Source organism: Eucalyptus grandis, chromosome 7 (genome assembly GCF_016545825.1).
Source record: "Eucalyptus grandis isolate ANBG69807.140 chromosome 7, ASM1654582v1, whole genome shotgun sequence".
NCBI lineage: Eukaryota > Viridiplantae > Streptophyta > Magnoliopsida > Myrtales > Myrtaceae > Eucalyptus > Eucalyptus grandis.
This window is the reverse complement of record NC_052618.1, coordinates 19,013,401-19,026,745: the sequence shown is the minus strand read 5'-3', so window position 1 is coordinate 19,026,745 and position 13,345 is coordinate 19,013,401. Positions and strand designations below refer to the sequence as shown.

The window sequence follows — 13,345 nt, the reverse complement described above, 5'->3', positions numbered from 1 at the left end:
ATTCCCAAACATCGGATAGGATAACTATCTAGACTCAAATGCAGCCTTTGTGTTTGGTTCCCTTTCCCCTCATTACATCGGAAAACATCTTGGCGAACCCAAGTCCAATATCTTCAGATCATATTGGGAAATGAAGTCATTTTCCTTCTTGCTGTCTTAGGTGCATCTCAGCTAAATGATGTCGCTATAGTGCAGGCTGTCATTGGATGGACATGGAAATTTTGAAATAGTAGAAAGAAGAAACAGCTGTACAAACTTTGACAGAGCAAAGGTTTAGTACTGGATGCTGAATACGCTTGCAGTTAGAGCTACCTTTTCACTTCTGTAGCTGTTTTCTAAACTAAGACGAGCTTCCCTAATTGTATGTTCGTCAATTCAAACTGAAGCAGACATTAATTTATCAAATATTCTTTTATTAATGTGAGTTTATTTCATCAACGTCACGGGTATTCGAGTAAGGTATTCAAGGGGTTCTTTGCTATAAAATCATAACAAAAAAATACCCAGAAAGTTTTCGTTTTCTGACTAGCATCCCCTGAATTTTGGAAGAATAAAAGGTGCAATCTTCCGTATGCCCCTGTAAGGCTGTAACGTCTTGCAATTCTAGATTAAGAGATTACCCTCAATACGAACGCCACGATCCTCTCATATTCATGTAAGATTAATACATACAATATTGTAACTACAGATATATCACTGAGGCTGTACATCTGAAATAGTCATTTCGTTGGCTGAATATTGTTGGTGCTTGCCACCGCTTGAAGAACTGGCTTCCGATACGGACTCCTCGCTGAAAAAACCGGGCTGTTTAGGATGAGGCAATGCGCTCTCACTGCCCAGCATCATAACCACGGACGACATCTCCGGCCTATCTCTCGAATTTTGTTGGACGCACAACAGAGCCATATGGATCGATCGTAAAACTTCCGCAGGATTGAATGTGGATGTGATCGATGGATCAACCAGCTTCATAGGCTTTCGATCTCTGAACAGTGTCCAGGCCTGCAAGATTGTTTCAGTCATCTAGAATAAGACTAGAAACTAACCTGAAGATAATAAAACAAAAAGATCTGATGACTTACAAATCCGAGAAGGCTTAAATGGTTGTCAGGATGATTAAAGCCTCGATTTCTTTGCCCACTCACGATTTCCAGCACTACGACACCAAAACTGAATACATCCGATTTTATCGAATATAACCCATGGATAGCATACTCTGGTGATATGTAACCGCTATGCAAAAAAGCCATTGAAAAGAGCGATTAGTTTTTGAAGCAAATGGACCAGATCCAGTGAAGATCACTTGTTGAGAGTACTCACTACGTTCCCACCACTCTCTTTGTATTCGCTTCGCTATCATTACCTCCGAAACTCCTCGCCAAACCAAAGTCTGATATCTTTGGATTCATTTCGTTGTCGAGCAGGATGTTTTCAGCTTTCAGATCTCGATGAATTATTCTTAATCTTGAGTCTCGGTGAAGGTATAGGAGCCCTGAGGCTATGCCGTTGATGATAGAGAAGCGCCTAGGCCAATCCAGTAAAACACCCTTCTCTTGATCTGCCAAATTTTAGGCCTCATGAGTAATTAAATGGAAGCTTCTTCACTCCTTTTCTATGACAAAAGAAATGAAAATGTAGGGACTTGAGCGAAGCGAACCAAAAATGAAACAATCCAAGCTCCGGTTGGGCAAGAACTCATAGATCAACATCATTTCATCTACTTGAACGCAGCATCCCAGAATCTTGACGAGGTTTCGGTGTTGAAGTTTGGCGATGTAGACGACTTCGTTTTTGAACTCATCCTGTCCCTGCCTAGAGTTTTCCGACAGCCTCTTCACAGCAATTTCTTGGCCATTCCTCAGAACACCCTAAAAGATAGAGCCGTTTTTTTAATTCCTTCATTTCGTTGTGAATTTGGATATGGACGAGCAGATCTAGAATTCTGAAAAACCAAGAACAGTAACCTTATAGACAGCTCCAAAACCTCCCTCTCCGAGTTTGTTGTCTTCAGAGAAGTTATTCGTAGCGTTCACTATGGTTGTCAGGTCGAACATAGGTAAGTCTAGATCTTCACCATGGTTTTGATGGCAGCATCTAAAGATTTGTCCTGCAAGTAGGAATTAAAGTGAGTAAATTCATCATATAAAGAGAACTCATAATTGAGTTTTAAAAATCCCAAAACAGAATCCAAAGCAACAAACATTTGGTTCATTCATTTTCAGGCCACTTGGTTCATTGATATTTCCAGAGAGAGATGATCTGATGAAACTTTGCATTTGATGCAGAGCAGCAACATTTAAAACCTATGCTAACAAGAGTGAAAAATGACTTGTGTATCAAGAAAGACATCTTGCTTGGAAGATAAAATGACTTTACCATCTCTCCTATACTTTATGAAAACAGCCATGATGCCGAGAAGAAGCACCGCGGACAGCACGGTGCTGACAATGATGCCTGTGCTTTTCCTTGTGCCAGTATTTCCGCTCGAACTCCCACCTTGATACACATTAGAACGAATTGAAAATAGAAGTTACAAAGAATCCGATAGTTATTTCGTACTCATTCTCTTCCTCGTGTCATCTGGTCGAAAATAACTCAGGGTTTGAACACATACCGACTTCTGATGCGGCCATCCTTACGTAAATATCCTGGCCGTTCTCATTGAACTGTCTAATATCCATCAGGTCACCGAACCAAAGCAAGCATCCGCTTCCTTGCCCTCTAATATCCAAGTTTGAATAAGCCGTGCACGAGCAGTTCCTCAAGCATGTCTGCTCGCATTCTTGAAGGTTCATACTCACGTTGAACCACGATTGCCTGGTGTCGGGCAACTTCACTTCGGTGTACTTCAGAAACTTGTCTCCTCCCAGGCAATCCAGTTCCGTCCTCCGGACACAACCGTTTGACCAATCCCCGAATTCCCAGGCGCTCGGGTATTTGGGCATGAAGCCTGTTAAGCACACGCATTTTGGAGAGCTAGCAATGTCACAGTTCCCATTCCCTCCGCATAATGCATAAGTGTCACAGTCGTCCGTTTGAGCAGACGAATACAGTATCCAATCGTGTGTCCGATCTACCCAACTGAAGTGCTGAGCAATCCCATTCTCGTTTAAAACGAGCATCGATGGGACGGAACTGTTCAGAATATTGAAGTAATAGTAAATTTCGTTTTGGTTGAAGACGAAGCCAAAGCTATAAACAGGATTCAGGCTCAACTGAGGGAACCCGCTAAACCGAAGGCCGTTCCAAGGTCCTGACCTGAACTGCACTACCGATCTGTTTCTCACGATCAGCTGCGGATATCCCGAAGAATCGAGCCTATATGTGAAATCACCAAGTGAAGGGTCGTCCACGCTTTTCCACGAGGTCAGGTACCGGTCCAGACCTTTTGCTCGATCTATACCAAACTTCATGCCAGCCAGAAACGAATCACAAGGGTGATCAAAACTCTGCCAAATTGCATCACCCAAGTCATTGTCGTTTCCTTCTTTTATGACGAAATTGGCGGAATCCAAAAGCTGCGCAATCGGATTCTGGGCAGATCTTGACACGTTGGAGGACCAAACGACCCCATTGTTGTGGTTCAGGAGAGTGAGTACACCCTGAGGAGTGAGCTTTAGGACTCCTGAAGAATCATTCAGGGGATTCTCTCGGTTTGCGACCCAAATCACCCTCCCGGCCGATAGCTTCTTGTACCATACGCCCACGTACCGGTTCTTGGAGCTGCCGGGGCTGAAGAATCCTAGCTCGAAGTTCCCGCCAGGAGAGACTATCGTTTGGCCATCTGTGATGTTCTGGCCAGCTGAAATGGAGTCCGATGCATAGCTTATCTGCAACACCAGGGACATGAAGCACAAGCTGCGTAGAAGAATTGGAAAGCATGACTCCATAGATGCTGTTCAGCTAATGCTATACTGACTTCTGATTCATGAGGAAATTTAAGAGAGGCAATTATCTGATTAATCTCTCCTCCGTTTTAGTTGCTTTATGAAATAGGAATTAGCCACAATGTTGGATCTTGACGACATATTATGATTACTAAGTGATGGGCAAAAGCATTAGTCGTTGAAATCAGCACTTTATCCAGTTTGGGCGGTTGGGTTCTGCATTTGAAATCAGAAACTGGACCGATTATTTTCAATTCTAAAAATTTGGAACCAAGAATGGGTCCCATACACACCTCTAACCCGAACGGATGACAAGTGCGCGACAAAGACATGATTCCATGTCACAGCGAGAACAGATAGGTGATTGGCTTCTAATGTCACATCAATGGATCTATCGTAGGAGCTTAAGATCCGGGCGGCGGAGATCATATCGGTAAAATAACAAAGAGGGCCACGCTTTCACCTCAATATTATAATACTGATTAGTTGGATATTAAAGTTAATGAGGACTGTAGAGATGAGTACGAGGTGTGCTTGTTTTGTAAGTTGACCCTGTTATAGCAACAATTAGTGATTAATTTATTAATTTTGATTATGATAATATGACTCCAAACGTACTCAAGGTGAATATAAAATAATGTAATGCGACAAAAGATTGTCAAAATCTCCTTAAAATTGTCAAAACTTAGACCATCAAAAGCCTCCTAAAAAAAGTCGTCATTCTCACGGATGTCGGTTTCTGGGTAGGAGCTGGGAATGTCCATGCGTTTCGCATAGGAAAGCGTTTGACACCAAAAAGAGAGAAAAAAAAAACCACAAAAAATTTTAAAGTATACCTTTGACATCAAAAATAAAGACTCATTTGCTCAAACAAGTCTTTATAAATGCTGAAAAGCAAACGGTTTTGACATGTTTTAAGTGAAAAAGACGATGCTTTTATTGAGAAATCATCTAATATAAACTTGATAGAAGATAGATATGTCACATATATAAAAGTTTGATGTTTTTTATATTATAAGTTTAGGATAAATATGTTATGGGACATAATTTGGAAGTTTTTTTTTTCCAAAAAAAAAAAAAAATAAATGATTAAGTCATTGATTGTCGACTCGGAATAGGCGAGGCCAAGCAAGATGTGGCGAAGGAAAAATTGACACCACAGCTGACAAATTTAGCCAGTAGATTAGAAAAGTGATTTAGCCGATAGAAAATATAAATGAAAATAGACGAGTCGGGTATATATCTGACAAATAAAGGTTGATTGAAGTAACTAAAGATGACGATTGGCACAACGGTCGACAAGATAAAGTAACCATCTGAATAGCGGAAGTCGACGATTCCAGACACAATCGTTCGAGAGATCTTCGCAAAACTGGAAATTCATAAAAATGTGAAGTTGTGTAGTTAAGAAATTTATAAACAACTGATGTGAAGACATGGAGAAGATATAACCATCAAAATAGTGAGGACGACACGATTGGTAAAGTAGTAAAAGCATAATTGTCAAAATAATAAAATCGGTCACTTCTGAATGATAGTTTGTACTAAGTGAATTGAGTATGATTGTAATATCCACCATGTCGTTTAATTTATAATAAAATCATGTGATATCTCATATGAAATCATGGTCAATTTCTTCTTTTTCTGTGATAATTCTGACCGTAACAACTTCTTGCACCAAGAATACGAAGAATTATGAAACGAAAAAATCTTTTATGGCTCAAGCAATTCACTAGATTGACCAAAATCTGAGGTTTGGCACTTCTGGCCTTTGACTGAAGTTAATTCTTGTTCTAATAAATTGCATCTGGTCTTAGTTTTCATAGTCAAGTCCAAGATGGCCTCAGATCCTCTTTCACTATCTCAAAGAGTTGAGAGAAATGACGAGTGACATGCGGACCTGCGACGTGTGAAGATTGTCTCCACGTGCCGATGGGGACGGCACGTGATCTGACTAATTGTATTTTTTATGCACACTTGGCGAAACATGATTGGAGAGCCGCCTAAGTGAGGTCATGGAGGACCCAAACCCACCTAACGTATCATTGAGGTTAGCTAAGTTGAAACGTGCATATGTTCACATCTCGCCTTTCCTCTTGTCCAGCCTCAATCAAACAAGAGAGTGACGTCAGCAATTAGGTTGAGAAAAACAATTAGCATCATCGTTGAAGGAAACGTGCGCTCACCGAACTTATTCAAACAAAGTCCCCGAGAGCAGGTCTATTTCGATCAAATGATCCTTCGAAATATCATTATATAATCTGAACGCACTGCCGCGGAGCCAAAATCGATAACACAGTTTTCCCGTCAAATAACCAACACTCTCGTTGATCTTCTGAATAAAAAATAAAAAAAAGACTGCTGCAAAAAAGAAGATAATGGGGAAAGGAATATCGGTGAAGATAATAAGTATAGTTCTAGTTAGAAAGAATATAAGGATTATGAGTTAGACCAAGAGTCCATTAAAAGAAAAAGGAAGCGAGGGGTTTGTTTTGATTGATAGACGGGAAGGTTGATGCGCTTGCGGGATGGGTGAGAGTGGTTTTGAGTGATTATTGAAGATGGGAGAGTGTATGGGGGATGAATGTCGATGGGTAAATGCCAAATGAGGGACAGAATATGATTGGAACCAAGGCGCACATGATGTGTTACCAGCCGAGGATCAAGATTGGGATAGATGAAGCTCATCACCAAGGCCTACAGAAATTACTAGCCTAGGATACAAGATTTAAAGATTGAAGAAGCTCACCACCAAGTCCTACATTAAAATTAAAAAAAAAAAAAACCCATCAATTGAGTATACAACTTTGGCTCATCACCAAGGAAGAATCTACCTTCTAAGGATATAGAAATTAGGAGTAATCTACTCTCCAAAGATATTCGCTCACATAGAGGAAAATCTCGAATATTCATATACTCAAAATTCACTGTCTTATATTTGAGAATTCGCCTCATAATATAGATGGATTATTACATAGGAAATAGATTAAACACTGAAGACAAGAAACTACCTAACTAATTAGAGACATAGGAACTAGAAAATGCATTAAAATATCTAGAAACTTAATCTTTGACTCTTTGAAAATTACAATGCACTTAAGACTCACTAGTGACATTTGACTAGACTTAAAGTAATTAAAATAGACTCTAAATTCATTCATCTCCTTGGACAGTCCAATTGACATCTTTGAAGATTGCCAAACAACAAATGAACAAATGAAATTGTCTAAAACAGCCTTCGGTTGTTATATAGTCTATTAGTAGTCTTGGATCAACAATAAACTTGTAGATCAATGTCTTGGTAGCCAATCATCAACCACGAAAACAACAACTTGTCCACTGATCAACAACTTTCTTGCATAATCGACATTTTCAACTTTCTTTGATAGAAAAAGGCCAATGCTCCCGCATCAAGGGTGATTTTTTTTTTTATATGGTTTTCTTATTATCATGTGTTTTTTTTTTTGGTAACATTTTGGCTAATACTGCTCAGGTGATGGGTTTCATTAGAAAATGTCCATCAACGGATGCAAGGATTACGAATTAGACCAAGAGTCCATCACAATGATTTCAGCAATAAGGTTGAATGAAGTAAAATAATTCACAGCATCGTTGACTAAACGTGCAAAAATCGTGAACTTGATTAATGGATGAGATCAGTATGATAATCGAGTTTGTAATTATTGCCCTCGCAACTTTAAAAAAGCCACATAGTTTTCATGTTTCGTACATCAAGGATGATGTCGTGTATATCAGTCTAATTTGAGAAACCGATATGCTGACTATATGTGACGAATTCTTACGAGGGTTGTTGAAACGACTCGCTTATTTGAATACCCATTTCGTAGTTAGCTAATTATGGTACCGATTGACTAGATTGGTTTTGGCAATCTAGCATTACTCTTTTCTAATTGAGTTACTGGATCTTGTTTTCACTTCCGCTCATGTCACTCCCCTCACCTATTGGAAAAAAAAAAAAACAAATATTGGAGAAGATTATGCAAGCTCCGATATGAAAAAACGTAGAAAGAAAAAAGACAGAGGACTCAAGGAAGATTCGACAACGATTTAGCGACATGATGAAACTCAAATTAAATGTTAACAGATCGAGGAAGAGAGTTTTAGGGCGCGTTTGGTAACGATTCTATTCCCAGGAGTAAATTCTGATCAGATTGATTCTTTTTTATTCTGTTCTCGGGAACTGATTCTAAGCATTTTAAGCTGTTTGGTAATTGTCCAAAATTTCCGATTCTGGAATAGAATTGCGTTTGGTACCGTGTTCATTAATTCTGTTCCAAATCAATTTCTTTTAATTTTTAAATAATTTTTTTACTTTTTTTCTTTTTTCTTTTTTCATTTTTCATTTTTTTTTTCTTTTTTTTTTTTTTTTTTTCCTTTTTTTTTTTTTTTCTCATCTTCTTCTTCTTCTTCGGCCGGCGACCTCATCGGAGCGTCGGCCCTCGGCGAGGCCGGCCCTCGTCGGCCGAGCCTCACGGCGGTTGGGCGAGGCTCGCCTAGCCCCGCCGGTGGCCAAGCCGGCCTCATCGGGGTTGGGCGAGGCTGCCGGGCCACGGGCGGGGCTGGCGAGCCTCGCCGGTGGCCATGTGAGCCTTGCCGGCCACCGGTGGGGGGGTCAGGCGTCGCGAGGCTTGCCCAGCCCCTACCCACCCCGACGAGGCCCGCCCAGCCACCGGGAGGCTCGGCCTCGCCCGGATCTGGGAGGCCGAGCCTCGCCGGACCTCGCCCGGTTCGCGAGCTCGCCCGGCCCGGCGCGAGCGGCGGACGGTGGCGGGCGGTGGTCGTCGGAGGTCGCGAGATTGGCCAAAGGGAAGAAGAAAATTTCTTGATTTTGATTCTCAAATTCGTTCCCAGAACAAGAATCAACTTTTTTTTTGTTCTTGATTCTATTCCCAATCTATTCCCAGAACAAATTTGTTCCCGGGAACAAAAATTTACCAAACGCGATTCTAGGCGAAACTGATTCCGAGAACAAAGAATCAGAATTTGGCCTGTTTGATGGTTACCAAACAGTGCCTTAGATTGTACTTTTGAGCAGGACTGTCGGGTGATCTAATTGAAAGTAAAAACAAATTGATTGATCGAATTGAAAAAAGAATTTGAACATTGAACGATCTTTCCAAAGTGACCATAAAGTTTAATGATCATGATTCATGTAACGTGCCTACTATTTTTGTGTGTTCCAGTTTCCACCATGAGCACGTGGTCTCTTACGACTTAATCTGCATTAATTTCAGGTCAGGCCTCTTGCTTCACGTTGTACGAGGAAGAAGATAGAAAATGGTAAGTCAATAGTCGCTCGAATAGTGTTGGAACTATTTATATCATTGTCCAATTAATATATCTTTCCAAAACCCAAAATGGACAAATATGACATAATTTATTGTTATATACCTAAGCATAATTTAATTGAACCTCCAAGGTCTTACTAAATTCAGTTCTCACCGGAAAATCAATAATCTAGTATAAACGTGTTTAGTTCGAGTTGCTATATCTATTATCAAATGGTCTTATAAGCTAATAAATAATTGAACCGACTCTGATTGACTATAGTGGCGTTGAAGGAGAGGAGTTCTATAAGACTAGTTGTGGGATTTCACTCGTTGACAAATCTAGAAGATACCCAAAAGATATGCTGACGAGCCTTCAAATATAATTTATGACAAAAAAAAAAAACCATGAAAATAATTACGATATAATATAAGTCGAGTTGTTATTCTGTCAAACAGCAATTAAAACCCAAACCAGCATCTACGGAACAGATTTGAAAATTTTAGCTGATTGATTAAGGTGCTAATATCTTATTATGGCCAATGTGTTAATGACTTTTATAAAGATGGGTAAATATTAATTGCATGATATTTCGGTTCATGAAAAAGAGATTACGAAGCAAATAAAATACATGACAATACTAGATATGGTAATAATATGGTTGTATGGTTAGTGTAGGCTAGTGATTTTATAATGTGACCTGGGATGGATAGGTCTATTAGAATACACAATAATTAAGCTATAATCCCTTCTTTAGGATTATTAGCAAATTAGTCATAAATTTATTGCTAATTTAATCATAAATTTATTGCTAATTTAATCATAAATTTCTCAATTTTGCCAATTAAATTCTAAACATTTGTGCAAAGTTTCAATGTAATCCTTTCAATCAATTGTTGCCGGAAATCACTGACATGGCGATCTATAAAGAGTGTCATTTCAAGTAAAATTGTCTATGTTAGCATGTTATTTAGAAAAGCCAATGATGAGTGGACACCATTTTAGCAATTTCCAATAATAATTGGCCAAAATAATTATGTTGAAATTCCACATAGAGATTACTGCTATCCAAGAATCTCTTACTATGTTAGTTATCGGGAGCGGGCTTTCCAATGGTAGTCCCGCTGCGGCCTCTGACTATCCGCCCTGTCTCATCTTGATTTGGCTATACTTGTATGTAGCAAGCCATGTTAGAAAAAACATGAGAGCCTTTATTTTTTAGAAAAAGGCTCTCCGCAATCAGCTTGTCCCCTTTACTATTCAGCCTTGCCGCCTATGTTGAGAATAGGTCTCGTTCAGTTCAAGTGGCCCGCCTTTATTCATCTATACTAACTGCCATGAAGATAATCAAAAAAGAAAGAAGACGAGTTCTTATTTCTTTTATCACTTAGGAGCCGTGCGAGATGAAGCATGCATGGTTTTGAATGAGAGAAAGAAGTGAGGAATCCTTTTTTTGACTCTGACTATCCCACTCCAATCATTCCTTTTCTTTTTGTTACTTCAAAAGTAGCTGCTTCAATTTCAACCGCTCGAATTTTCGATATTCCTTTTTATTTCTCATTAAACAAATGGCATATTCTTCTGAAAATCCTAACTATTCTTAGCATGATATTGGAGAATCTCATTGCTATTACTCAAACAAGCATGAAACATATGCTTGCATATTCGACCATAAGTAAAATCGGATATGTAATTATTGGAATAATTATTAGAGACTCAATGGTGGATATGCGAGCTGACTTGTAACATCGCAATTAATATGATGAAGGTGAGTACCACTACTAGATCGATGATTGTCCCATTGAACATGTATGAGAAGACCTCTATGATCAATAAGATCTACTTGATGTGACATTTGTTTTATTTAAAAATTCATAGAGGTGAGTCACTTGCTAAACATTTCAATGAATTCAACGTTGTTGTTAGGTCATTGATTTTGGAGGTATGTACTTCAATTGTATTATCTTCATTGCTCGATAGTTGAAATACTATTATTATAATTGTTAGTAATTCCTCTAGGTCAATAAGTTTAACGTTTGATGAGGTTCACAATTTGACTATGAGTGGCAACATTCATAGAAGAGAATTTAGTGAACATGTGGCTTCTATTTTATAATGAGTATTGCAAACATGAATGGCCGAATAACACCCAACTCTTGTCTATCCAACAATTCTAATCAACTTTACTCTAGCTCACTTCTTCCCAATAGGGGTATGTGCAAATTCCTTTGATAAAGATAATCCTCAATTTGCACCTTATAGAAATCAAAATCCTTAGTGCAAATCTGTCAATTTTAACTTTTCCTTCTTCCATTGCCATTGATTCACTTCAACTCAACTAAGCTTGGTTCTAATACCAATTATTGTGGAAAACAAGAGATCAACTAGTCCTAGTTTGTTTCATTTAAAGATGGGCGGAGGTACATTGGTTGCTAATGGTGCATTTGGTAACGCTTCTGTTTCCGGGAAAAATTTCTGATAAAAAATAATTCTTTTTTATTATGTTCCTAGGAATAATTTCTAAGCAAAAAGAATCATTTGGTAATTGCACAAAATTTTGATTCCGGAATAGAATTGCATTTGGTATCGTGCTCAAAATTTCTACTCAAAATTTTTTTTTTTAATTTTTAAATAATTTTATTACTTTATTACTTTTTTTTTTTTTTTTTTCTTCTTCTTCAAGTTGTCGGTCGTCGGCCTTGGGATGATGGGAGAATCGGCCGACGAGGCGGGCGACCTCACTAGAGCATCGTTGGACCTCGACAAGGCTGACCCTCGTCAATCGAGCCTCGCCGACAACTAGGCTCGGCTCGGCCAAGCCATGGCTAGGCGAGCAGCCTCACTAGATCTGGGCGAGGTCGAGTCTCACCCAACCATGGCTCGCCCAAGCCTCGGCGGGGTTGGTCAAGCCTCGTCGGGGTTGGGCGAGCCTTGCCTTAGTCGTCAAGCCTTAGTGGCCAAGGGAGGCTCCGGAGGCCCACCTCTTTCGGTGGCCGGCTTGCCTCTAGTGAGCTCGCTGAATGTCGCCCTAGCCTGGCGAGCCTTCTGGTAGGCTCGCAAAACCGGTTTCCGATGATCGGCGGCGGTGGACGGTAGTGGATAATGTAACGGCGGCAATGGCAACAAATGAAGAAGAAGAAATAGGGAAGAAAGACAAGAAAAAATAAAAAGAAATAGAAAATAGGTGTTTGATTCTAGAATTGTTATTGGGAACAAGAATCATTTTTTTTTTAATTCTCGATTCTACTCCAAATCTGTTCTCAAGAACAAAAATTTTACCAAATGCATTTCTATTTCAAATCTACTCCTAGAACAAAATAACATAAATAATTACTGTTTGGCAAGTTGCCAAACATGCCCTAAACATATCAATGAATTCCACGCTCTATCCTACGTTAGTTTTCAGTTATTCTGTTCCTCTACAATATGGAAAAATGGATTTTAAGATGATACGAGAATCTTTCATTTATAGCCAACACTTATGAAAAATCAAATCCTTTTCCTTTTCCCCAAAACGTTTTTTTCCAGTTGCATCTGAAGTAGCACTGTGATGTCGCCATAATGCCATTTGGCTGTCATTGGAAAAGACATGATTATTTTGCACTGTAGAATAGAAGAAACATCACTATATAGACTTTGACAGAGCAAAGGTTTTAGTACTGATTACTGATCTAGGTTGTAGTTTGGCTACTTATTCCCTAAAGTATGATTTCGTTGATTCAAAATGAAGCAAACATTCAAACATCAAGAATTCTTTTGAAAAAAAAAGAATTTACTTCATTAAGTTCACGGGTATTCACACTAAGGTATTCTAGGGGTTTTTGGCTAGAAAATCAAAAAAAAAAAAAAAAAAAAAAAAGACCCTGAAATTTTCACTCTATTGTGGTACATGTACACACTCTTTCATTTTCCCGAAATCCAGCAAAATTTGGAAAACAAAAGGTGCAATGTTTCACATGTCCCTACAATGTCTTGCAATGTATTCATATGGGATCAACATAAACACAATCGAAATTACAGATATATCATCGAGGCAGTAACTGTGAAATAGTTACTTCGTTAACCGAATAGTTGTTATGCTTGCTGTTGCTTGAAGAACTTGCTTTGGACACAGACATCTCGTTGAAAAAACCAGGTTGTTTAGGCTGAGGCAATGTGCTCTCGCTGCT

General features: G+C 39.1%; 2 protein-coding genes across 2 annotated transcripts in view; one reads left to right on the top strand and one right to left on the bottom strand.

Annotated features, from left to right (window-relative positions):
- Window positions 1-693: 693 nt before the first annotated feature.
- LOC104452895 (G-type lectin S-receptor-like serine/threonine-protein kinase At4g27290) lies at window positions 694-3,890 on the bottom strand. Its single transcript, XM_039317572.1, has 6 exons — window positions 2,615-3,890; window positions 1,965-2,107; window positions 1,658-1,868; window positions 1,321-1,558; window positions 1,083-1,233; window positions 694-1,002 (listed from the first exon to the last, which is right to left on the bottom strand). The coding sequence occupies exons 1-6, from the start codon at window positions 3,888-3,890 to the stop codon at window positions 694-696; spliced, it is 2,328 nt and encodes a 775-aa protein (XP_039173506.1).
- Window positions 3,891-12,051: 8,161 nt separating this feature from the next.
- Window positions 12,052-13,345, top strand: part of LOC104452887 (2-carboxy-1,4-naphthoquinone phytyltransferase, chloroplastic) — a 4,106-nt gene continuing 2,812 nt past the window's right edge. The window contains exon 1 of the mRNA XM_039317571.1: window positions 12,052-12,183. Coding sequence (XP_039173505.1) covers window positions 12,052-12,183 — 132 coding nt within the window. The remainder of the gene's footprint in view (window positions 12,184-13,345) is intronic.

What these genes read in the sequence shown, in the direction of transcription:
- LOC104452895 (XM_039317572.1), bottom strand. Translation starts at nt 3,890, where the DNA reads ATGGAGTCATGCTTTCCAATTCTTCTACGCAGCTTGTGCTTCATGTCC. An exon ending in GATGGCCGCATCAGAAGTCG is followed by an intron (nt 2,108 to 2,614) that starts GTATGTGTTCAA and finishes TCCTACTTGCAG; the next exon opens with GACAAATCTTTAGATGCTGC. An exon ending in GTTTTGGAGCTGTCTATAAG is followed by an intron (nt 1,869 to 1,964) that starts GTTACTGTTCTT and finishes TCTATCTTTTAG; the next exon opens with GGTGTTCTGAGGAATGGCCA.